The 24052-nt window shown below is 51.0% G+C and overlaps 2 protein-coding genes across 2 annotated transcripts; one reads left to right on the top strand and one right to left on the bottom strand.

Annotated features, from left to right (window-relative positions):
- Positions 1–2237: 2237 nt before the first annotated feature.
- Positions 2238–14393, bottom strand: DNAJB11 (DnaJ heat shock protein family (Hsp40) member B11). Its single transcript, XM_039696938.1, has 10 exons — positions 14234–14393; positions 13853–14009; positions 10749–10846; positions 9694–9826; positions 8660–8802; positions 8006–8088; positions 7465–7522; positions 6865–6976; positions 6197–6356; positions 2238–3102 (listed from the first exon to the last, which is right to left on the bottom strand). Exons 1-10 carry the CDS (start codon positions 14299–14301, stop codon positions 3038–3040), a joined length of 1077 nt encoding a protein of 358 aa, XP_039552872.1. The 5' UTR covers positions 14302–14393; the 3' UTR covers positions 2238–3037.
- Positions 14394–14674: 281 nt separating this feature from the next.
- On the top strand, positions 14675–23400 carry TBCCD1 (TBCC domain containing 1). The gene is made up of 7 exons (XM_039696939.1): positions 14675–15030; positions 15124–15273; positions 16534–16900; positions 17778–17964; positions 18687–19184; positions 22218–22393; positions 22911–23400. The coding sequence occupies exons 1-6, from the start codon at positions 14692–14694 to the stop codon at positions 22345–22347; spliced, it is 1671 nt and encodes a 556-aa protein (XP_039552873.1). The 5' UTR covers positions 14675–14691; the 3' UTR covers positions 22348–22393; positions 22911–23400.
- Positions 23401–24052: the final 652 nt, after the last annotated feature.

Below are 24052 nucleotides of genomic sequence, written 5' to 3'. Positions count from 1 at the left end.
TTGGGAGCAAAGCTCTCCTCCCAAGACTCCCACACTAAGGGCTGAAACTCCTTGGAGCAGCCCCAGAACTTCACCATCCGGTCTGGGATGGGGAATGTGGCTCTAGGTGCAGCCAGCCCAGGCTGTGCAGGGACAGAAGACACGGGCAAGGCTGCAGGGCTGGATGGATCTGAGCCCTGCACTCCCTCCCATCATCAACCTGCTATGGAATCCTCATCCCATCTGCTCCTTCCCCTCCCCTGGGATGGGAGGGATCCAGCCAAAGGGTGGGAACACAGCTGATGGAGGTGATGACATCTAAAAGCCAGCCTGTGGTGAGGTTCTGAAAGAACACACACAGCCCCTGGAGGTGCTGAAAGCCATTCCCTTCAGGAATAAACCAGGACCCCATTTCAGCCAGGCTTCCCAAAGCAGCATGGACTTCTGGGAGTGCATTCCAAGGACAAGAGTTTTCCTAGAAGAACTGAACTACATGCCTTCATCTGAATCCTCACCATTCCAAGGATTTAGGTTAAAAGAGGCTCAGGAAATTTGTGTTTGTTCCAGTTTGGGAATGGAGTTGCTTAGAAAGGACTGGAAATTCAAGCTGTGCATTACAGAATTCCCACCCTGGAGGTTCAGTCAGGATCCTTGTTTGGTGCCAGACCAAGATGTGAACACCTAAACCTCGTGGAAAGCATTTCTAAGGATAAAGGAGTCCATGTCTGCCATGACTTGCTCCTACCAGCTCCATGTCATAGGAGAAGGGGACAGAAAATGCCATGGACACCCAGCACCCTCCACACCCCAGTCCTCGAAGGACAAATATTCCATGATCCTAAAACAAGCACTCTGTGAGTGGGCCAGGACCAAAACCACTGGGAATGTTTGAGCAAGCACTGCTGCTGCTGCTGGGCAAAATCATGGAAGCCCTGGAAGCTTTGTCTGGAGGTGGGAAAGGCTTTGGAAGCTGGCTCTGAACACATCCCACAGCAGGGGGGAAGGGTGGAAGGAAGCAGGGGTTTTTGGTTGGAATTTGGGGCTTTTTTTCCTGTCTTTCTCCCTGCTGGGGCTCTGCAGCCATTGTTGTGTTCTCCAAAGAGTCTGGCCCCACACTGCAATAAAAACAAACCACAGGAAGGAAAGGAATTAGCAGGGAAAGGAAAAGCAGCAGTGGGAACAAGGACTCAGGCCCAAAATAAACCCACTGGCTGCTGCTGGGGGTGCAGGTAGGAGAGGTTGCACAATGGAGATTAAGGGGTGAAATCCTGGCTTTTTGGATTTATTACTACAGGTGAGCAGGGTTGCAAGTGGCTGGAATAACAGGAAACAGCCCTATGCACTGGGATATGGGAATTTCCTTGAAATCTGAGGTTTCCTAGAAACTTGAACTAAGAAGGGAGCAGAGGCAGCACCTGGAAAAGACTGGGCATCGTGGGCAGAGGAAGCAGCTTCAGCTGGGGTTACCACTTTATCCTTATGGATTCTAAGGAGAAGCAGAGACCAAGGGTTTGGCACTGCAGGTTTGTCTCAGCTGCTCCCCAAGCCCCTGCTGTGCTCTGCCAAGGCAAATGTACACAGGATCCAACAGGAAATCTTCCCGGGGCTGCTGCTTCCCCTGCGTCACTCCCACTGGAGCTGCAGGGGTGGGTGGGACTTGCTGGACCCAGGGCAGCGTGGACACAGGGGCTGTGCTCACCTTGAGCTGCTCCTGCTCCCAAGGAAGGGAATAAACTGAAAACAAAACCACCTTGAGGCTGCGTCTGCTGCTCCCCTGGAGACACTTCCCTGTAGCCCATCCACTTCCCAAATAGGGAATGGGGCAGGGAGAAGCTGGAAGGATCCCACCTCCCACCTTGGGGACCTGGAAGGCCCCCAAGATCCCTGAAGGAACTGGAAGGAGTGTGGAGGCAGGTGGCATTGGGCTCTTCTCCCAGGGAACAAGCAGCAGGACAAGAGGAAACAGCCTCAAGTTGCTCCAGGGGAGGTTTAGATTGGATATGACAGAAAATTCCTTCCCTAAAAGGGTGGTCAAGCACTGGCACAGCTGCCCAGGGCAGTGGTGGAGTCCCCATCCCTGGAGGGGTTTACAAAATGTGTGGATGTGGCACCTGGGGACATGAGTTAAAGGTGGCTTTGGCAGTGCTGGGTTGCACTTTACCTCAGAAGGCTTTTCCAGCCTTACTGCTTCCATGATTTCTGCTGCTGCCTGGCAGAGGGAAGCCCAGGTCTGTCCCAGAAACACATCACCAGGGAGGTTTTGCCATTCCAACTCCAACAAACACTTTATTCCCATCAGCCTCACCCGTCCTCACGGAGGACAGAGCGCAGGAGGGGAGGGAGCTTTTCCAGACTGGTTCCATGTGGGGGCAACAAGGGGCAACCAAGGCCATGAGGAGTCATTCCCAAATTCCACCATGATCAAGGAGTCTTTGCTAAGCTGGTGCAACTTCAAATTTCTGACCAATTTTTGGGACTTGGTAGTTAGGAGAGCCCACAGAGGCTTTGAAAGACTCTTTTCATAACCAGTTTTGGGGTCTAACACAGCCCAGTGCACTTCCAACAGCATCAGTATTCCTGCCCCAAAACCAGACTCTCAACCAACACCACACTCTGGACTCAGAGAGGAAGGGGAGAAAGGGCTGGCCTTAAAAATATCACCCCAAAACAACAGGAATTTGGAAGAAATTTACACAAAGGACATAAAAAGCAGGAGCAGCTATGAAAATATGTTGAGATGGCCAAGAAAAGTCACATCAAAATATATTTAAAAACCAGAATTCCAATCTGTGTGGAATTTAAAACTCCTTTCCCCACCTATGTTTTCCTGCTCAAGGAATCTCTGTTGTTCCAGGACGTGGAACATGATAGGCAGCACCAGTTATGTCCTGAAAAAGTATTTCCCCAAACTCTGAGCACTTCCATAATTTACAAACCAAAGATGAGCTAAACCTCAACCATCGCCCCCCTCCCTCTTCCCCCTTCTACAGTGGGCAGGAGAAATGACTGCAAACAAATCTGACTTTGCATTTCCAGGGAAGTCCAGTTTTTCCACACATCAATATCCCTGCAATCCATTGTAGACCTTCTGCACTGATCCTTGCTTCAACAGCTGCTTGAGACCTGCAAGGGAAGGCAGAGTGTCACAGAGCACAGCAAAGATGTCAGGATGATTCTTCCAGCACTTCTTCCCCATTCCTGAAATCCCATACACTAAACACTCCAAGGAATGGGCAGTTCAAGGATCTGTCAGTATCAAATTGTTACCAAACAGGCTGAAGAGTGAGTCAGCCCTTAAATCCATAACAGCTCATCTCCTGGGGTCGGCACGGCACGACAGGGAAGGGCTGGCAGGTCTCCACTGCTGCTTAAAGGGCAAGCCCACAGGGAGCAGAGGAAGCACAGTGGCAAGGGTGGATGTGTCACTGTTTTTCCAGAGATTAGAGAGGGAGTCCCCCTCTGATTAACTCAGCCTGGTCACTCACTGCCCTGGAGCCCCTCAGGACACAGCTCAGAGCAGCCTCAAAAAACACTGAGCCCAAAACAGAGGGAAACTCCCAACGCTGTGGGCGACCTTCAAATAACTAAAAGGAGGACATTGAGGGCTGGAGGGTGTCCAGGGAAGGGAACAGAGCTGGGGAAGGGGCTGGAGCACCAGGAGGGGCTGAGGGAGCTGGGGAAGGGGCTCAGCCTGGAGAAAAGGAGGCTCAGGGGGGACCTTCTGGATCTGCACAGCTCCTGACAGGAGGGGACAGCCAGGTGGGGGTCAGACTCTGCTCAGGGGAGCAAGGGACAGGATGAGAGGAAATAGCCTCAAGTTGCTCCAGGGGAGGTTTAGATTGACTATCAGTAATGAAACCAACCAATTTACTTGTACAGAAGAAAATTCCAACCTTTCAGGCATGCAAATCCTTCAGGAAATCCTGCTGAAAAACAGTTTGTCTCCCTGCAACCCTTGTCCTGCTTGTCTATCCTTAAACCTTTTTGCCTACACATTCCACTGTCCTTGAAAACCAGTGATGGGATGCACAAGGGTCACAGTAGCTTTGTTAAAATACTGGAAAACTGCCCTGGAAGTAGTAACTGGAAGCAGGATGTCTCTCTGCCAGGCAAGAACTTCTCATGTTCCTTGCCTGATGGCCAGAGACGCCTGAACTTTTTTCAGGAACACCAGGACAAAGTGAACCCCTGTCCAGGAGTTGCTCATTATTAGGAACAGGTCATTCTCCAAGGCACAATCACTTCCTCTCCTGCATCCAGAGGAGCCTCCAAGTCACTTTCCAGCTGGTGGGTGACAGGATGTGGCTCCTGGCTGTCTGGTTCTTAAAAAGGAAGGCTGTAACTGGAGAAAGGTGTGCTCCAGGAACCCTGAAAAAATTTGGATTGGCACCATCCCACACTTCATTTCCCAGCAGCTCCCACACCTCTGGCAGAACACCCTCAGTAGTGCACAAGGTATTTCAACATGTACCCGAGGTTTAATCAGGAATTCCAACCAGGAATCCTAACAATTGGTGCTACTGCACTTCAGGCACTTTTTATTGGAGCCTGAAGTCAGTTTTTCCTTTGAAATGTTGCTGATACCAACTAGAAGTGACAGGTGACAGTACAGAGGGAGAGGAAGCTCTGATCAGCAGTGATCAAGTCCCACTGCAGGAAAGAAGGGATATTATTTCTGTGACTCCAAAGCTGGGGGTGGTGCTCTTGGAGCCAGAGTTATCTTCTGACAGCCCCGGGAGCTGGATATGTGGTCAGGAGATAAGGAATGAGGACCACTGCCAACAATAAGGAAAAAAGGGATGTTTTGAATTCTGAAGCCCACAGTTTTCCATTGATTGTGTACACTCAGCTGCTGCCACACACAGGGACAGACCTATTCCCTCATAAAACTCCTGATATCATGGATGTTTGGAGATACCCAGCACACAGAAAGTCATCTGCCCAGTCAGCTTCCCCTGGGAAATGTGGAATTGCTTTGGGAGGGAAAGAAACACCCTGTGCCTGAACACACCCATGGCAGTGCCATCATCTCTGTTCCAGGATATCCGCAGAGGTGTGTGAGCAGTTCTGTCAGAAACATGGAGGTTCTGTCTCAGTGTCCTCTAAACTGCCAAGAGCAACAGCTGGAATAACCTCACATCTGTTTCAGAGCTCCTATTGCCTGATGAAGCTTCTGGAAGGGCAGCAGAGCCTGGACTGAGACTCCACAGTGATGAGGCCCTTGTGCCCTGTACAACACTCTTGGAACAAGAGGGAAAGCACAGGGATAAAACCATGAAGCAGGATCACTCTAAGCCCAGCCCAGAGGTACAGACCTGCCAGCCCAAAAAGCTGCAGGAAGAGCCTTGGGACATCTGGAGCTGCAGCCACCAACTGGACTGCACAGGGCAGCTGGCACAGTGTGGCCAAAGCAGTGGAATAAAACCCACGCAGCACTTGGCTTCCCGCTACAAACTTGAGGAGTCCAGGAAATCCACTTAAAGAAGTCAATCCACTTCAGAAGAAGCCCTGCAAGAAGTTCTGGGGATGGGGATTTCCTGAAGAGCTGCACTAGTACGTGCCAGGAATATCTTTGTCCTGTGGCAGAGGATGAGGCCCTTGATTCCCACTCTGATGTGGAGCAGCAGAACCACAGAGGCTGCTGAAGCAAAGAATTCCCTGCTGGGAGTACAGGATTTAAGGATTTACCCTTCTGGCAATTTTAGTATTCCTACATGGTTCATCAGGTTTCTATTTGAAGCTGAGCAGCAGATCTGTCCTAGAGGGAGCAGGGTGGAAGGAGCTGTGGGAAGGAACAACCCTTCTCCTGACACAGTGTGACATTCCTTACCCTCAGCAGCAGAGGGATTTCCACAAGTCTCCCCTCCAAGAAAGTAGCAGCAGGGGCTGGAAAACCCTTTGTGATCCCATTCCAGCCGAGGCAAAGCAGACAGAGGCTGAGCCCAGCAAGGCTGTGGGGTCAGACAGATGAGCAGCACCAAAACAAAACACCTGCAAACTTGCCAAGAGCTGCATTCCAGCAGCAGCACATGCCAACCTCAGCCACAACCGCAGCAGCCAAGCTCCCTCTCTTCCAAGGGAAGTGGGAGTTCATCACAGGCCATCAGCCAACTGTGTCATGTTGGACAAGGGGCACAGGGACAGGACAGCCCCTCCTGGCTGCTCCAGCCCCTGGAGGAGCTGTGCCAGGCTCAGGCTGAGGGCTCTGGGCACGCACCTTCCCGCTGCTCCGGCGTCAACTGCTCCTTGGGGAACTCCACGTCGAAGGTGATTATTAGGGAGCCTTTGATGTTGTTGTTATCAAAGTTTGGAAGACCTTCTCCCTTCTTCCACAGCTTGGCGCCGGGTTTTGTGGTTTTATCCCGCACAATGTGAACCTGGAGAGAAAAGGAAATTTAGAACATTAGTGGTGTTACAGGATCCCAGGATCACTGAAAGACTTCCAAGATCATTGAGTCCAAGCCAAGACTGATTGTGACCTTGTCAACAGAGCACTGAGGGCCACATCCAGATGTTCCTTTGACACCTCCAGGGACAGGGACTTCACCACCTCCCTGGGCAGCCCATGTTCTGTGTGTGCACCCCAATACTCCAACACTCTTTCCAAGCCACTGGAAAGCTCCAACTGGCATTGATTCCTTGCCAAAACCAGTGATATCCCACGGGTCCAGGCTGTTTTACTGGACACATGCCAGAACTAACACCACGCTCTGCTGGGACAGCTCACAGGAAGTGAGGCACACACTGTGCACCCCTCATAGAGAGTCCACTGGCCTGGAATGCTCCAACAGAGGGAATACTGTAGATAACCAGACCCTGAGCAAGCCAATCCTGAGCACGGAGCTGCAGGTGAATTTGGGATGCACACAACACCCTGGGCCTCACCTTGTGCCCATCCAAGTGGGCAATATCCATCTCAAAGCCTGTCAGTGCCTCGACCAGCGAGATTGTCACGTTTGTGTACAAGTCATCTCCTCTCCTTTCAAACACTGGGTGCCTGTGGAAATAAGAGCCATTCAACTTTACTCCTTCACCAGAGGGGAAACAGGTCCTTGAGCTTCTTTTCTTCTGTTTGGGAGGTTGGAGAAATCATAAATAGGAGGGGAAGTGAGGAATGAATCAAATTTAGCCTCATTTTCCTGTGTAAGATATGCACTGATAAGTGTCTTTTCTATTTCTAGGGCACTGAGTGGTGAGGTGTGGCAAGAAGTCCTGACTCACACAGCAATTTTCTTAGTAGTGCATTTCCTTACAAGATTGTGTGCTAGAAAAAACAAGATATTTATTCTGAATCACACATGGTGAATTCAAGCCAAAAAAAAAAAAGACTTTGATAATTCCACTTTTAACAGCATCAAGTCCAGCTCCTCCAGCACCACGAGGGCTGAGCATCCTGCACAGCCCTGAGTGCCAGACCTGCACCTGCCCTGCTGAAGGACAAGCTCCATCTGGCCAAGCAAGAGCCTAACTAGGCTGGAGACTTACTTAAGAACTTTTATTCGGAAGCGCAAATCTCCTGGCTCCCCATCCACGTGGGGCTCACCTGTGGGGGAGAAAGAAGAGTTTTCTTTAAAGAAAATAGTTAGCACAAGTGGAGATACAAGCAGGATATTACAGACTTGCAGCTCACAAGTTAAAGGAAAAAAAACCCAACTAATTGATCTTTAAATGACCAAAATTCTGCTTAAACATCTCCTAAAGAGCTTAGGGCTTTATGGGTGTTGCCTCAGCAAGGTCACACCTCTGCTCTTCTGAAGACCTGTCTGCATGTTAATGATGTCCTTTAGTCACTGAAGGGCAGAGGGGATCCTTTCAAAGGCTCAAGCCTGGAACAGAAGCTCAGGGTGTTGTGCATGTCCCCACTGCCAGCTAAGGGAGTGGAACTGTGTTATCCAGACTAGGAACGTGCTCCTGGATTTCAGCACATGCAGAGAACACAGCACTTCCAGCCACATGGGGGGCTTGGGCACTGCCAGAGCCAGAGAACCATGGAGGAGGAGCAGCTCAGAGCTGAGCACACACTCACCTTCCCCAATGAAGGGATACTCCATGCCATCCCTCACCCCCGGCTCTATCTCCACTTCCAGCGTCCTCTCCTCATTCACCAGCCTGAAAATGGGAAGAGCAACCCAGCACTCAGTTTTCAACTTGATTTATTTATTTCAACTTCATCTCAACTTTTAATCTGTGTCCCTGGGGTAAGGAGAACACCCCCACAAGCTCACACATGCTCTCATCTAAACCAAGAGAGTCAGAGCTGCCTTTCTGGTGAGCTGAGACTCAGGGAGCAGAGAAGGTGAAGCTGAAAGCTCCCATATACACAGTCAGCATCAGGAGGTGTGACTACAGCATGGCATTCCACATCCAGCTGTTCCCAGCTGTGTGCTTCCCGTTCAGATTCTGCTGTGGAACTTCCACTGCAGTGTGAGTGTGCAAGGGATAAAAGGCTGGAAGAGGAAACTGGGGAGCTCTACATCCAGGAGATGTAAGAATCAAGAATGGCTCCCGGGAAATGAGAAGCTGGTGTTAAACCTTCCCAAAGTCCCCAGCTCTCCCTGGGAACACAGGCATGCTCCCCCACCTAGCGGTGGGATTTGGAATACACATCCCTACACTGATGTCACTACACAAAACCATGGAATTTAGGATTCTGTGGAGCAGGAACGAGCACCAAACTCACTTGACGTTGGGACACTCATCACAAACAACTTCCTGAGTCATCTGGAAGCGCCCAGGCCCCAGCTGGGTGGTTCTCATCTCCTGCCTGCAGTTGCATTTCCGTTTGCCAGGTGCCTGTCTTGCCACTGGCTTGTTCCTGACAACCTGCAGGGAAGAGGGAGAGGCTGATGTCAGTGTTCCTGGGTCTCCACAAGGGTCTGGATTCCTCTGAACAGAGAATGGTTTGGTTGGAAGGGACTTTAAAGATCACCTAATTCCAGCCTTGTGCCATGGGCAGGGACATGCTGTTGTGTGGTGCTGCCACAATAGCTGCAAATGTGGCCTTGGCCAAACAATGACAGGTTTTCACCTTGTGATCACATGTTAAACACCAGAAAAGCTCTCTCTGGCATCACTATTGCCATTCTCTTTCCACACTTTTCCACTAGGATGGAACACCCCACACTTTGGTTATGACACTTCCTTGTCCCACACAATGGGGAAATTATCTGGAGGCCCCCCAACAGCTAAAACATAAAATCCAATGGAAAGCCAACATGCAGACAGGAGGGATTGTCAGCACCAGAGATGGAGCTTGTTTGAAAGAATATAATACTTTTCCACATACTCTTCTCAGTTATATAATCTGGAAACTTGCAGTGACAAGTTTGGCCTTAGAAGGAGACTGAAAAATCCTCAATGTGGTTTTACAAGAATTGCAAAGTGAATTTGAAGCTTATGAGCAGCCCCTCAGATATCCCTACACTCTACAGAGGGACAATTTACACCTCTTCCAACTGGGCTGCTGCACTAATCAAGGTGAGCTGGTGACTGACAACCAACAAATCAGTATTATCACACTTTATGGAGACACTGCCAGATGCAAAAGGTGAATAAATGTGTGGTTTCTTCAGTAAACTACAGGAAATAGCACCACAACCAGACACAGAAGAGGAGTATCTATTTCAGCTCTAATTTTTGAGATAAGATATTCTGAACTCTGGTCAGGCACCTCAAACCTGGGAACACAAGAAACACTGAGACAAGTGAACTTACTTCTACAAAGTTTCCTGAATACACCTCCTCCAGTGTGACCTCCAGGTCCACAATGATGTCACTTCCTCGGGGAATATTCCTGTCTTGCTGGCGAGGGTTCCCTCCAAACATGAATCCAAAGTCCCCAAAGAAACTGGAGTTAAGCACACTGGTTAGGTCAGGAAGGAATTCTGGGCAAATTCCACTAAAAAGCAGCCTCCTCACAGTCCTAAAGCTCCTGAGTAAACCCAGGAACCTCTTCTTGCTCCTACAGAACACAACTAAAGTCTTTAAACACAGTAGCCACTTTGGAAGAGTTTTATGCACTAAAAAACCCAAAATTTGGAGCAGAACACTCAAAATGTGACCTCTCCACACTGCACTGCTGCTCAGCTGCCACCACCAAAAGGTGTAAACTCTCTGAGTAGCACTGCAAATTGCTGCTAGCAGGTTGGGTTTTTGGTTTTCAGTAGTTTGAGGAGAAGAGGGATGAGGAAAACTCCCTGGAATCCTGCATACTGTCCCTCAGAACAGAGCAGAGCAGCAGTGCAAGTCCTCACCCAGGATTACGGGAGCTGAGCAACTTCTGGAATTATTTTAGGAAATTTATCCAAAGGGGAAGAAAATCAGGCTCTGTCCAAGCAGTGTGCAAGTGCCTTTGGTTTTTAATGCTCCAAATTCTACAGGGGCTGTGCAAGTAACCACAGCATTGCTTTGCAGAAGGCGAAGTGTCCCCAAAGTGATGTGTGACAACAGGTTAAACCCCAATCACACACGGAGATAACCTGAGAAAGTTTCCACATGTTTGAAGCAGGTGCTGCACCTGAAAAATCACCCAGAGTGCCCAGAGGTGCCCACGTGGGCAGTCTTTATTGGTTCCTGTTTGCAGCAAGGAGTGGGGCACACCAAAACTGGAAACTGCATGTGGGATACCCACTGTAAATGTATTTTTTCAAATTCTCAACTTGCACATCAGAGACCCTGGGCCAGGTAAAAACCCCATCAAAAGGGTGCTTGAGCATCACAGAATCAGAGCAGCAGCTGCAGGACAGCCCAAAAGGGTTCAAACTCCTTACTGGGAGAAGATGTCTCCGTGGGAGCTCTGGTGCCCATCCTTCAGGCCCTCCTCTCCATAGGCATCGTACTGCTTCCTCTTCTCCTCGTCTGACAGCACCTGGAAAAGGCAGGGATGGAGGAAAGGCTCATCTGGGGCTCAGGGGAGGTGTTGGACAAGGCTCTGAGGGCCCCCAGCACTTTTCACTGGGGATTCTACAGGAGCCCTGCTTGCTGTGCTGTCTGGAAAAGTTAAGCTCACAACAAGTACATTTCATTCATTAAAAAAAGCAGGAGTAGCCTGGAAAACATAAACAGTGAGTTTATCTTAAATATTAAAAAAATAATCAGAAGGAATAACTCAAATTCTACAAAGTAGGACATGCTGAGGCAAACAATTACATACCACCATTCCTATGTCTCAGCCATGACTTTTAAGCATCAATTTTATTTCCTAAGTTTGGATCTTTGCTCTTTCCTGCCTCAGAGATCCAGAAGTCTCTGGTCACATTTAGTCTTCCTTGCCCTTCCTGCCCCATTGATCATATTTGGAAAAGCCAGAGTTGGCAGGTTGGCTTTCAGAAGGCTGTACAGGAGTGGGAACAGGTGGAGAAGCAACTCAACAGGTGGAGAAGCAGCTAAAAGATGAAAACCAACTGAATTTGGGGTGTTTGGAGAAGCTGTGGCTGCCCCATCCCTGGAAGTGTCCCAGGCCAGGCTGGACAGGATTTGGAGCAGCCTGGGATAGTGGAAGGTGTCCCTGCCTGTGGTCCTTCCCAACTCAAACCATGCTGAATATAATTCCACAGAATTATAACCACTGATAAATGCTAGCAACAGGGAAAAAAAATCAGCGGAGACTTCACTACTTCCACCCAGCAGGTAAAGGTTCAGCTCTCCCTCTGCCACTTGAGATTCCCATGGAAACCCCTCCCAAATCCATCCTGAGACTCATGACTCTGTGTAGAAGAGTCTCAGCTCCCTCTCCTGGGATCAGACTCCTTCCTAGATGGAACACCTGAATTCAGAGCACACAGCTCTGGGCTGGAATCACCAAGCCCGTGAAAATGAAGACACTGAGCAGGTTCATTAACCCACTTTCCCCTCAATTTTTTGGGAAAGCTTTGCCATAATCAGCTACCCAGACCCCGGGCAGCAGTGCTGTTAACAGAGGCTTTATGGTGAGGAAAATTCTGCTTTATAATGGTTGCCCAATTCTGGTTTCATTTCACCCAAAACAACCAAATCAACTCACTGTGTCCCACAGCTAACTCAGCAGAAGGAGTTCCAAGCTGTCCTGAATAAACAGATAAAGACCTGGCAAGGAAGGGCATCAAAAGCTTCCCCCAAACCTCACACACATCAATACTGGCTTTCTGATTTGATTTCACAAACATTTTTTCACTCAGCTTTTAAATAGAAAGAATAATCTCAGCTGCTGGCAAACACTTAAACCACCTGGAACTCGAGCAAGAGGCAGAGAAATCCTTTGCCAGCAGAAAGTGCCAACAAGATCCCAGCTCACAGAAGCAGCACCAAGCTCACAGCTCCACGTGCATCAATCCTGAGCTGCTGCAAATGATAGGGGATGACTTATTTCCACAAAAAATGTCTTTCTAGTCATTTTCCCTGTGACAATAAAGCCAGTTCATTTAAGTCAGAACTAAAAAGGGGTCCCAGCTTTTAGAGAAAACAAAAGTGAACAGTTTTCTTTCTCCACACAGAGAAATAAATGCCAGCTGGTTCTCCCACTTCCTCTTTTGAGGAATATTTGCATATCTGAGGAGCACCAGGGATGGAAGCAGGAGCCAGGCTACAAATCCTTTTTCCTGCAGCTGGGTTCATCCCAAAGGACCCCAAGCTCCCACCCAAAGAGCAAGTCCCTGCTAGGAATTTCTGCCAATGGAATTTCTCAGCACCACCTTCCTCTGGGTCTCTCAAGGGGGAGCAGGAGCAGGTGGAGCCCAGCAGTGACAGAAGGAGGACAAAGAGGACAGAAACCATGCAGGAAACAGCCTGCATTCCACCACTATGCATGTACAGCCAAGGCAAGCAGGCTTTGCCTTCACACCTCTGGGCAATACAATAACCTGTATTTGATTTATTTAATGCACTGGGCTATTAGTGTGGGGCATCATTTGCATGCCACAGCATCATCATGGAATAACAGCAATCCTGCTGTGCCCCACAATTACTTTTCTCACTCAATATCCTCCAGACCCAAGGCCAGCACCTTTCACTTCCCACCAGCTCAGACTAATCCCAGCCAGGCCCTGCACACACTTGGAGCTGCTGCACCTCCACTCCTCCCTTGAGGAACTGGGAATAAATCCCAAAGAACTTTAAGCTGGTGCCTTGGCTTCCTCCTGGCTGAGAGAGCTGAGGTGTTGGATTGTCCCCTGGCAGGAACAGCTCTCCAAGGAACCTGGTGTGCTCTGGATCCTTGTTGTTCATTTGGGAGAGTATCTGGAATTGGATGTAGTAACAGGGGCAGGATGGGACTTGGTGTAGTAATAGGGGGAGGATGGAAAGCAACCTGTCCTACCTTGCAAGGTCTTTGTGTTTAGCCAGGAGAGCTTGGAAATCCTTCTGCTGAGTTAGCTGTGGGACACAGTGAGTGGATTTGGTTGTTTTGGGTGAAGTGGAACCAGAATTGGGTGTCCCTTATAAAGGAACTCGGTATGCTTTGGATCTTGGTTTTTCATTTGGGAGAGTATCTGGAATTGGATGATTAACAGGGGCAGGATGTTTTACTGTGGTAATAGGGGGAGGATGGAAATTGATGAGAAGGATGGAAGGGAATTTGATCCCTGCCCATGGCAAAGGGATGGAATGAGATCCCTTCCAACCCAAACCATCCTGGGATTCTGTGATAAAAAGAGATGTGGGATGGAATTCCATATATTAACAGGGGGAAGATGGAGTTTCACATGGTAACAGGGGGAAGGACAGATTCCTGCTGCACCTTAGGGAAGAGCCTTTAACTCCCTCCAAACGTCCTTCCCCAGCCCCTGAACGCTCCGGGATGAATCCTCACGAGTCTCCAAGGCCAAGCTGCAGCCTGTTTCACCGTGAGCCCTCCCCACCCTCCCCAGCCCGGGAGGACACTCCCAGCTCCCGGCCCCACCTCGTAGGCAGCGCCCAGGTCCTGGAACTTCTCCTGCGCCCGGGGGTCGTCGGGGTTCCTGTCGGGGTGGAGCTGCAGCGCCAGTTTGCGATAGGCCTTCTTGATGTCCTTGATGGAGGCGCCGCGGGACACCCCCAGGATCTTGTAGAAGTCTCTCCTGCCGCGGGGGGAGCGAGAAGGTGAGGGAGGGGGAGCGGGGGAGCGAGAAGGAGAACGGGGATGGGAGACAGGGGACGGAGAGGGGCGAGGGGGAAGAGGAGAGGGGAGAGCGATGAGGGGCAGCCAGCGGGGTCCCCTCAGCGCCGCGGCGGCCACCCTGAGCAGGGGCAGGCCCGGGCTGAGGCGGAACCCCCGGGCCGAGGGCGCGGCCGGCGCACTTACCCCGCGGCGGCCTCCCCGCAGAGGCAGAGCAGGAGCAGGCACAGGCGGCCGATCCAGGCGGGGGCCATGGCGGGCCCGGCCCTGCCGGCTGAGGGGGAGCGGCGGCAGCGGCGCGGCCCGGCGGCTCCGCAGCGCCCCGGCGGCCGCCGCCAGCCAATGGGAGCGCGGGGTGTTCCACGCTAGCCAATCCGAGCGCGCCGCCGCGCCCCGCCGGCCAATGGGCTGCTCACACTTCACCGCCGCCGGCCAATCGCCTGCCGGAGCGTCGCCGCCGAGCGCGCCGGCCACGCCCCGCCGTCCCTCCAGGGCGACTTCCTTCCAAGCAGCCAATCAGCGAGCGCGCTGCTTTTCCCCGCCCCTTCTCCGGCAGCCTCAGCCAATGGGCAGCGGCTCCGGGCAGGCGGGAAGGGCCGTCTCTATGGTGCCCGCGGCGGAACCCGGAAGTGGCGGCGGCGGCGATGGCGGCGGCGGGGCCGGTGCGGCTGTGGGTGCGCACGGAGCCCTTCCTGGTGGGAGCGCTCCCGGCCCCGCCGCCCGCCCGCCTCACCCCGCACTACCTGCGCAAGGCGGCCGCCTACGCCCGCGCGCGGGCCGACCAGGGCTGCTTCCCGCGGCTGCGCTGGCCGAGCTGGCGGCACATCGCCTGCGGGAAGCTGCAGCTGAGCCGCGACATCGCCTGGCTCTACTTCGAGCTCTTCCGCAGCCTGCTCGGCGCCGCCCCGTCGCTCCGCCTGCGCTGGGCCGAGGCCGAGGCGGCCTGCGGCAGCGCCGAGGAGCTGGAGCGGGAGCGGAGCAAGGCAAGAGCCCGGCCCGGGGCAGGGCAGCCCGGCCGGGGCAGGGGAACCCGGCCCGGCCCCGCCTGAGCGCTCTCTCTCTCCCGTGCTCCGCAGCTCTCCGTGGACACGCTGCAGTTCCTGCTCTTCCTCTACGTGCAGCAGCTGCACAACGTGTCCCTGCGGCGCTCCCTGCTCGGCGACGAGTGGCCCAGCCCCAGGAGCAAGTCTGCCCGGCTGCCGGGGAAAGCGGCCAGCAGCAATAAGGTACCCGGGGCTCTCCCCGACCAGGGGGAGCTGCCCTGAGGGGGGTGGAAAGGGGCTGGTTTTTTGAAACCCTCCTGGGAGGGTTTATCCTGTGATAAACAGCAAAAGTCCAGCTGCAGGATTCCTGTTCTGTAGTAACAAAGTGAAGTTGTTGTAGTCTCTATAGTTTATAAAAAGGTTTTTTAAATTTTTCCATGAGGCTTTCCTGGAGTCCAAAGCCAACTAAATATTCCCTGTTAGTCTTGGCAAGTCTCCTTTTGAGAAGAAACAGCCTTTTTGCTTTGCTAGTCAAGCAGGGAGCTCTCCTCATGCTCATAGTGCCTTTCCCATGATCCAGTGTGGAATTTTGGATTCCGGGGTGCCACATTCTGTTTCTGAGAGGGGAGTTGATTGTTCATCTGTAGCTGAACCATGTGGAAACGCTGTTTCCTTTTAAGATACTGCCAGATATTTAGGAAGGAGCGAGTTGGACGTGTCCTGTGGGCAGCTCTGTGTGGGAGAATGCATCACAGTTTGCAGCCCTGTGTAAGGCAGTGCCAGCCTCTGGAATTCTGGCACAGATGTGCTGCTGTGAGCAGGATGAGCTGGTGAAATGTAGCCTGGGGCAAGCTGGAGTGATTAAAAATAGGAGCTGGATAACTTTATCCTGAAATGTTGAACAAAAGTGGTGAGGACAAGGTGCAGTCACAGCCCTGTGTTCCTTCAGCAAAGCTCAGCTTTATGAAGCTCTGCCAGAATTGCAGTCTCCTGCTTTTTTTGGGGCTGGAGCCCTTTAGAATTTGAAATAAGGATTCTTTCAGAGGGTTTGGTTTATTGGAGAAATGACCCTCTGCTTTTTATCCTGGCACTGAATCCTGGCTGCAGGTCTGGCCCAGCTGCAGGGATTTTCCAGTGGAGCAGCTCCAATCCTTGAGTTCAGCTATTGATTTGTGTCCTCCCTTTGAATGCCAGCAGCACTGGCCTGGGTTTGTGTGGGACTGCAGAAGAGCCTGGTGCTGCTCTCTGGAAGGAAATACTTGGTACTCGAGTTGGAATGAAGTGCTTTATTTTGAGTTTTTGGGGGGAGGTGTCTTTCCAGCTTTGGGAGAGCAGAGCAGCAGGAGTGAGCGCTGTGCCTGACTGTCTTTCCTTCTTCTGGAAGGGTTCTGAGCAAGGATTTGTATGATATGATGTGTGATATGTATGTATGTATGATATGATGTCCATGGAGCTTCTCATCTTAGAGAACTCACCCCCTCTTGTGTTTTCCTGCCCCTCCAGAACTGGAACGACCAGGAGCACCTTGCCTTTGTTCAGAGCCACCTCTTGGATATCCTGGAGCTGCTGCTGGAGCCAGAGCAGCTCTCAGCCTCTTGCCATTCCAGCTGCAGCAGCCTGGTGTCCTTTGAAGCCGTGTGTGCCCTGAGCTTCCTGCTGGAGGGCACGGTCAGCAACTCGGGCACCGTGCGGCCCCTGCACGAGCTGGCCCTCAGGCAGCCCTGCCACAGCCACAATGGGTACTCCAAGGCCTCCAGAACCTTCTCCCTGCCCAAGCTGGAGAGCTGGCTGCGCTCCTCCCTCACTGCCAATCCCTTGGGAATGTCTGTCTGCCTCAAGGCTGGCAAGAAGCTGGCGTGGGCACAGCAAGGTGGGTGAAACTGTTCTTGGAAAGACAGAAATATGGGGGGAAATTGGGATATGGGGAGACATTGGGGAGTGGGGAGACATTGGGATGTGGGGGGGAATGAGAATATGTGAGAAAAATAGAAATATATAGAAATATAAAGAAGTACAGCAAGTAGGAGTATGGAAAAGTAGAAGCAGAAGTATTCAGAAATATATAGAAATCAAAATACAAAACTGTAGAGAAATAAAGAAGTAGAAATAGAGAGAATTAGAAATACAGAAATAAATTTAGAAATACAGAAAAATAAATCTAGATAAATAGTGTAAATAAAATTTTAAGAAAAAAAAAGCAAAAACAGAAATGGGAACTCAGCTCGTGTTGCTGACCAGGGATCTGGTCTAAGTTTCCTTGTCTCCAACCCAGCCCCTCCTCTTCAGGGACATGGCAGTGGAGCCAAGGCACTTTCCCCCTTAGGATCAGGAATTTAACTCAATGTTTTGTTTCCCTGACTGCAGGATCCCAGGAGGGGCAGTGGGTTAGGGAGGATGGGGAAGGGTTTAAGGATTGTGTCCTAGAGGGTCCATTTCCCTTTTCAAAACACATAATTCCTGCTTAAAACCCACCCTCAGGATCTTCTTGCTAAGGTGAGTCTTGTGTTCAGCAACAGGCTTGTGGAACTGGAGTTTCTTTGCTTGTGGGAGGCTTTGACTGCTCCTAAGTAACCTTGAAGTGGTTTTGATCCTTCAGTGTCTCTCAGTTTCTGAAATTTCTGGTGCCTCGTGCTGCTGATCTGCCCAGGAGGCATCAGGGATGGTGTGACTGCTGTGGGAGGTACCATCCTTGAACTTTGAGGCTGGTTATGTTCTGGACCCAGAACTTGTGTGGGCTTGTTTTGCAGTGGAAGGAACAACCAGGAGAGCCAAGATTGCCTGCAGTGCCCGGGTGGTGCCAGAGGTGTCCCCCATGGTGATCATGAGCCAGGTGTACAGGCAGACCCTGGCCAAGAGCTCAGACACTCTGGTGGGGGCTCACGTCAGGATCCATCGCTGCAACGAGTCCTTCATTTACCTCCTGTCCCCCCTGCGGTGAGTTTGGGTCTCCTGGGACACAGCTGCACTCCTGGCTGACCATGAGTGTGTCCTGGGGGCCAGGAGGCCAAAATGGGATCCTGGGGGGCATTAGGAAGGGCATTCCCAGTAGGTCAGGGAGTGATCCTGCCCCTCTGCTCAGCCTGTGAGGCACAGCTGGGGTGCTCTGTTCAGGTCTGGGTTCCTCAGGAGGGGCAAGGAGCTCCTGAGAGGGTGGTGTGGAGATGATGAAGGGAGTGGAGCATCTTCCTGACTAGGAAAGGGTGGGGGAGCTGGTTAGCCTGGAAAAAACCAGACTGAGAGGGGATCCCATCAGTCCATACACAGATCTGCAGGTGGTGCCAGGGACAGGACAAGGAGCAATGGCCATAAACTAAGACACAACAAGCTGCTGTGCTCGAGTGATGAAAGAGAGTGTTAGAAATAAGAAGACATCTTTCAAGAAGTTGATGTTGTCTGATTGAGGAAACTGGGGCAAAAAAAAGAGTGAAAATCCTGCCAGGCTGAAAATAAAACATTCCCCCTCAACATGAGGAAGAACTTCCTTCCATTGAGGTGGCAGAGCAATGCAACAGCTGCCCAGGGAGGATGTGGAGTCCCCCTCTAGAGACATTCCAAGCCCACCTGGGCACGTTCTTGTGTCACCTGCTGCAGGTGACCCTGCCTTGGGCTGGCTCGAGGTTCCTTCCATCCCTAATGGTCCTGTATTTCCCCGGCAGATCCGTGACCATCGAGAAGTGCCGGAACAGCACCTTTGTCCTGGGCCCCGTGGGGACATCCGTGCACGTCCAGAGCTGTGACAACGTCAAGGTCATCGTGGTCTGCCACCGCTTGTCCCTCGCGTCCACCACGGGCTGTACCTTCCACACGCTCACCCCCACGCAGCCCCTCATCCTCTCGGGGAACAGGGCAGTCAGCTTTGCCCCTTTCCACACCCATTACCCCATGCTGGAAGACCACATGGCTCAGGTGGGCTTGGCCACTCTGCCAAACTACTGGGACAGCCCCATGCTGGTGTGCAGGGACAGCGGTGACACCAGCTTCTTCCGGCTCCTGCCCCCCTCAGACTTCTACACCTTTGTGATTCCCTTTGAGATGGAAGGAGACACCACAGAGACCCCCGGGGGGCTTCCCCAGGAGTACCAGGAGGTGCTGAGCCAGCGGGAGCAGAAGGTGCAGGTGTGGCAGCGCACGGTGAAGGAGGCAGGGCTGAGCAGGTGAGTGTCCCCAGGAAGGGCAGAGCTCAGCCACAGAGGGTAGTTGGATGGGGTTCCACAGAAATCCTTGAAGGAGTTGTGTGTGCCGTGTCTTACAGGCCAGTCCCAGAGCATTAGTAATTAGCAATCCTGGGATTCTGTTTGGTGAGGTGGGAAGACTAATGCTCACAGGCATAGCTCAGGGTTGTAGAATCCCAAAATGCTTTGGGTTGGAAGGGACTTTAAAGCTCATCCTGTGGACCACCTTCCACTATCCCAGGTTGCTCCAAGCCCTGTCCAACCTGGCCTTGAGCAGTTCAGAGATGGAGCAGCCACAGCTTCTCTGGGCAACCTGTGCCAGGGCCTCACTACCCTCAGAGGGGAGGATTTATTCCCAATATCTGATCTAAACCTGCCCTCTGGCAGTGGGAAGCCATTCCCCTATGTCCTGTCACTCCAGTCCCTTGTCCCAAGTCCCTCTCCAGCTCTCCTGGAGCCCCTTTGGGCACTGGAAGGTGCTGTGATGTCTCCCTGGAGCCTTCCCTTCTCCAGGTGAACACCCCCAGCTCTCCCAGCCTGGCTCCAGAGCAGAGGTGCTGCAGCCCCTGGAGCCCCTCCTTGGCCTCCTCTGGATTCCAGCAGCACATCCTTGTTATGCTGGGTATCCCAGAGCTGAAGGCAGCTCTGCAGGTGGGGCCTCACTAAGTGGATTGAAGAGGCACAATCCCCTCCCTCCCCCACGCTGCTCCTGAGGAGGGGCTTTCTCATGGCTGCATTTTCCCAGCTTGTGAGACTCCAGGAAAAGCATTCCCAGCTGCTGCTGAGGTGAGGGATCCACCCTGGCAGTGGATTGGGTCAGGGCTGGGTGTGCACAGCCTTCACTTTGGGATTGAAGCTGTAAGTGTCCCAGCCCTTGCTGAGGTGAGCTGGGAATGTGCATGTGCATCATTGCAGCAGATCACCTTTGGGCAGTAACTTTTAGATTCCTCTGGAGCAGAGGAATTTCACATGGAATCCTCTGCCCAGCTTCCTTGGCAAGCACAGGATGGGGATAAAACCCCATTTCAAACATCTCTTGTTCTCCCTGGGCTGCTGCTTCCCTCCACAGTTTTGGGAAGGAGTTTGGCCTGTCAGAACTTTCCTGTGAAAGAAATCTGAGGAAAAGGGATGATGTGCTTAGATTTGCTCTCATCTGCTGCAGTCACAGGAGGCAAGAGCTTGCTTATTCCATAAAAGAGGGAAAACTGGCAAGTTTAGAGGCTTGTTGAAAAGAAACTGGGCAGCTGACAGTGGAAAATGTCTGTTGTCTCCTGCAGGCAGGGAAACAAGAAGGGAGACAAGTAGGAAGCTTAGAGCAAACAGGATATCAGGCTTGTAGAAAGAAAAAAGCTGCTGTGCTCGAGCGGGGAGGTGAAAGAGAGTGTTAGAAATAAGAAGACATCTTTCAAGAAGTTGATGTTGTCTGATTGAGGAAACTGGGGCAAAAAAAGAATGTAAATCCTGCCAGGCTGAAAGTAAAACCCCAGTAAGACAGGACCAAGAAGACAGCTTGAGGAACAACTTGCAAAAGCATAAAATCCTGTTTATTCATTTTTCTGAGCGTATCAGACAGAAAGTCTTTCAGGGTCAGTAGCAGATCAAGGTAGAGAAAAAGCTCTTGGAGAAGATAAATCCACAAGGGAAGAAAGAAGTGGCTGCCTTTGTGTTCACTGGGGAGGAATTTGGGTTAGTTTATGTTCCAAACCTCTGCTTTTTGGGGAATGGCTCAAATGGAAAAGAACATACAGACAGCAGCCTTAACTTGAAAAAAGAGTGTGGATACAAGGAGCCTGTCTGAGGGTGGGTAGGACAAAACTGAATAGAATGGCCTGAATTGGAAGGGACCTTAAAAACCCAACCAGATTCCACTCCCTGCTGTGGGCAGGGACACCTTCCACTAGCCCAGGTTGCTCCAGCCTGGCCTTGGACACTTCCAGGGATCCAGGGGCAGCCACAGCTTCCCTGGGCACCCTGTGCCAGGGCCTCAGCACCCTCACAGGGAGGAATTCCCCATCTGACCCTGTCCTCTGGCAGTGGGAAGCCATTCTCCTTGTGCTGTCACTTCAGGCTCTTGCCCAGTGTGTCTCCATGTTTCTTGTAGCTCCTTCAGGCACTGGAAGGCCACAGTGATTTTACCCTGAAGTTTCTCTTCTCCAGGCTGAACAATTCCAAATCTCACAGCCTTTCCTTAGAGGAGGGGTGCTCCATCCCTCTGTTCCCCTTTGTGGTCTCCTCTGGAGCTGGTTTCCTGCTTTTCCCAGTACAGAATGGGATCAGCACATCAAATTAGGAATGGGCTCAAAGCAAACCCACACCAAATCTCCAGAATACTGAAAAATGTTCACATTTCATTGGTGTTCAGAAATTAATTGTGTAAACTCCTCGAAAAAATCCATCAGGAGCTACTCAACAATTGTGCCACCTTTGGCTTAAGAAATTCCAGATGTGAGCTGATCCCAGAGGGCTGGGATGCTGTTCTGGAGACGCTTTTGGGCATCTGACCAGTGCCTGTTAGCCTGAGCTGAGTGGCCCACCCTTTTAGGCTTGCCAAAAACACCTCAGAAGTTCATTATGAGCAACAGAAATGATGTGAGATGTGTTTATAGGTGCATTTTTTCCCTGATCTCCATCCTCTCTGGTGCTGTCATAACAGAGTTTCATATCCTTAGTGTTTAAGCACTGGTTGCTAATCTTAGTTTTCTCCCTTTTCAGACAGTTTTTCACCTGTGCCCTGAGGGGAAAGTGGAGGCAGCCCTGGAGCAGGGTGGCTGTGGTGGTGGGATGGGGAATTTTGTATGACTTCTCCAACTCCACCAGGTTCTGCCTTTGGTGTTCATTAGCATCACATTCACTCAGTAAAAACCTTTTCTGGTTGTCTCTGCAAGGTTCAGGAACCAAGCCTGGCTCTTCCTGCTACATCTGGAGGCTTGTTTGGATAGTGAAGAGGGGGTAGAAGTACAATACTGTGAATAAACATGATTTTTCCATATTTCCCTGCTGTTGTGTCTGTTCCAGGGATCAGAGGAAACAGTTCCAGACTGTGGTAGAAAACAAATTCTATGAGTGGCTGGTTCAGACAGGGAACCTGCAGCAGCTGGACAGCCTGGTCCCTCCTACCCTGGGCTCCAAGCAGGCAGCAGGATAACATTCCTGGGCAGGATAACATTCCTGGGCAGCAGAAGGAAAGGGAGGTGAGTAAAAGGTCTCCTTCTCTTGCTTCTCCCTACCCAAGAATTGTCCCATGCCAAGGCAGAGGTATTCAGCCTGAGTGAATGTTCTCACAAAAGCCTGGCATTTGGGTTTAGTTCTTACTTTCCTCTCAAAACCCATTCTCAGCTGAAATCTGTAAGGCAGATGGGCAAATTGCACATAATGTGATATAAAACTGATTGGAATAGCTGCTCTTTCAAAGAAACTCTGTGTATTGATGTCTACCCATCTCACTTTTTGCTAAAGAGAGTTGAGTGAGACTTTGGGTCGTTCTTTCATTGAGACTTTGGGTAATTGTTACAGTAAGACTTTGGATAATTCTCACTTACTCTTCCCAGGCAGAAGTGGTTTAGGAGCTGGAGACCTGCCCTTACTGTGCTTTTCTGCCATGGCATGTTTCAAACCATTAGAAAATTGTTTTATTTTTGATTTAGCCTTTGAATTCCTTTTTCTTTGCTGGTGTTAGAAGTAAAATTGTCTCCTTTTATTTTGTTCCAGAGCTCTGGGAACAGCCAGTGATCCACCCAGCCCAGTTCTCATTTAAGACTTTGTGCCATCCCACCTACACCCACTGGATCTGACACCCAGCCCTGGTGTGGATGGGACTGCCTGGCTGCTGTAGGATTCCTGAGCATTGCTGCTTTCCCAGGAATGTGCTGTAGACTGAGAGGTGCCTGGCACTGGGGGAAGATGAAGTGTGCCTTGTTGCAGAGCTGTCACAGCAGTTAGTGTCCTTGGTGGCCAGCACACCAGGTTTCCTGGGACAAAGCTGGATGCAGGCCCTGGGCATCACCTGCATCCTCATGGTACAAACCAGTGGTGCTGTTTTTATAAATGTGAAAAAGAAATGTTTAAATTTTTAATGAGTGAAATCAAACAGGTTTGTTTTATTTTTAATATGAAGGTGGCACTTTTTGAAGATTAATTTTTGTATATGGTTGCATCGTTTTGACAAATGTCAATAAACCAGATTTGTTGGATAAACCTGGCACGTGTCCTGTACAGTTGGTCTTAGGAGGACAGAACTTCTTTTATCTTAATGAAATGTGAACCTGTCAGAGAGAGACACTGCTAATTTATGGGGAAAGTGGGGCAAAAAAAAAGAATGTAGTCCTGCCAGGCTGAAAGTAAAACTCCTGTAAACTTCAGCCATGCAGCTGAAGGTTTTGAAGGCTGCCCTGGCACAAAGTTTTGATACAAGCCCTATTCCTATCTCTCATAATTTTCATAAAGATTATCAGCTTGAATAAGCACCATTCTCATGTGCTGGTGGGATGTGTTTTGGGGACATGTGCTCATAGCTGAGCACTTAAATAAGCTTGGAAAATAGGCAAAGGCATTGCATGGATGAGTGGAGGCAGCAGCTGGTGGTGCCTTGGGAAGAGCAATCCAAGCTGAGAGTGAGGGGAAGGCACAGTGCTCTCGAGTGCACAGCCTCAGAATTCCTCTGAAGGTCTCCCTTGGCTCCTGGGCAGGCAGGTGAGGTGAGTTTATTACATTTATTCTGTTTATGTAAGTTGAGTTTATTGTATTTAACCAACCACTAAAGGAGGGGATGTGTGAAGTGACCACAGCTCTGAGCTGTGAACCTGCTGATAGAACCCAGCTTGTGCTTGGACTGTGATCTTCAGGAGTTAAAA

Source organism: Passer montanus, unplaced genomic scaffold, assembly GCF_014805655.1.
Source record: "Passer montanus isolate IOZ18808 unplaced genomic scaffold, ASM1480565v1 scaffold115, whole genome shotgun sequence".
Lineage (NCBI taxonomy): Eukaryota > Metazoa > Chordata > Aves > Passeriformes > Passeridae > Passer > Passer montanus.
This window is presented reverse-complemented; position numbering and strand designations above follow the sequence as displayed.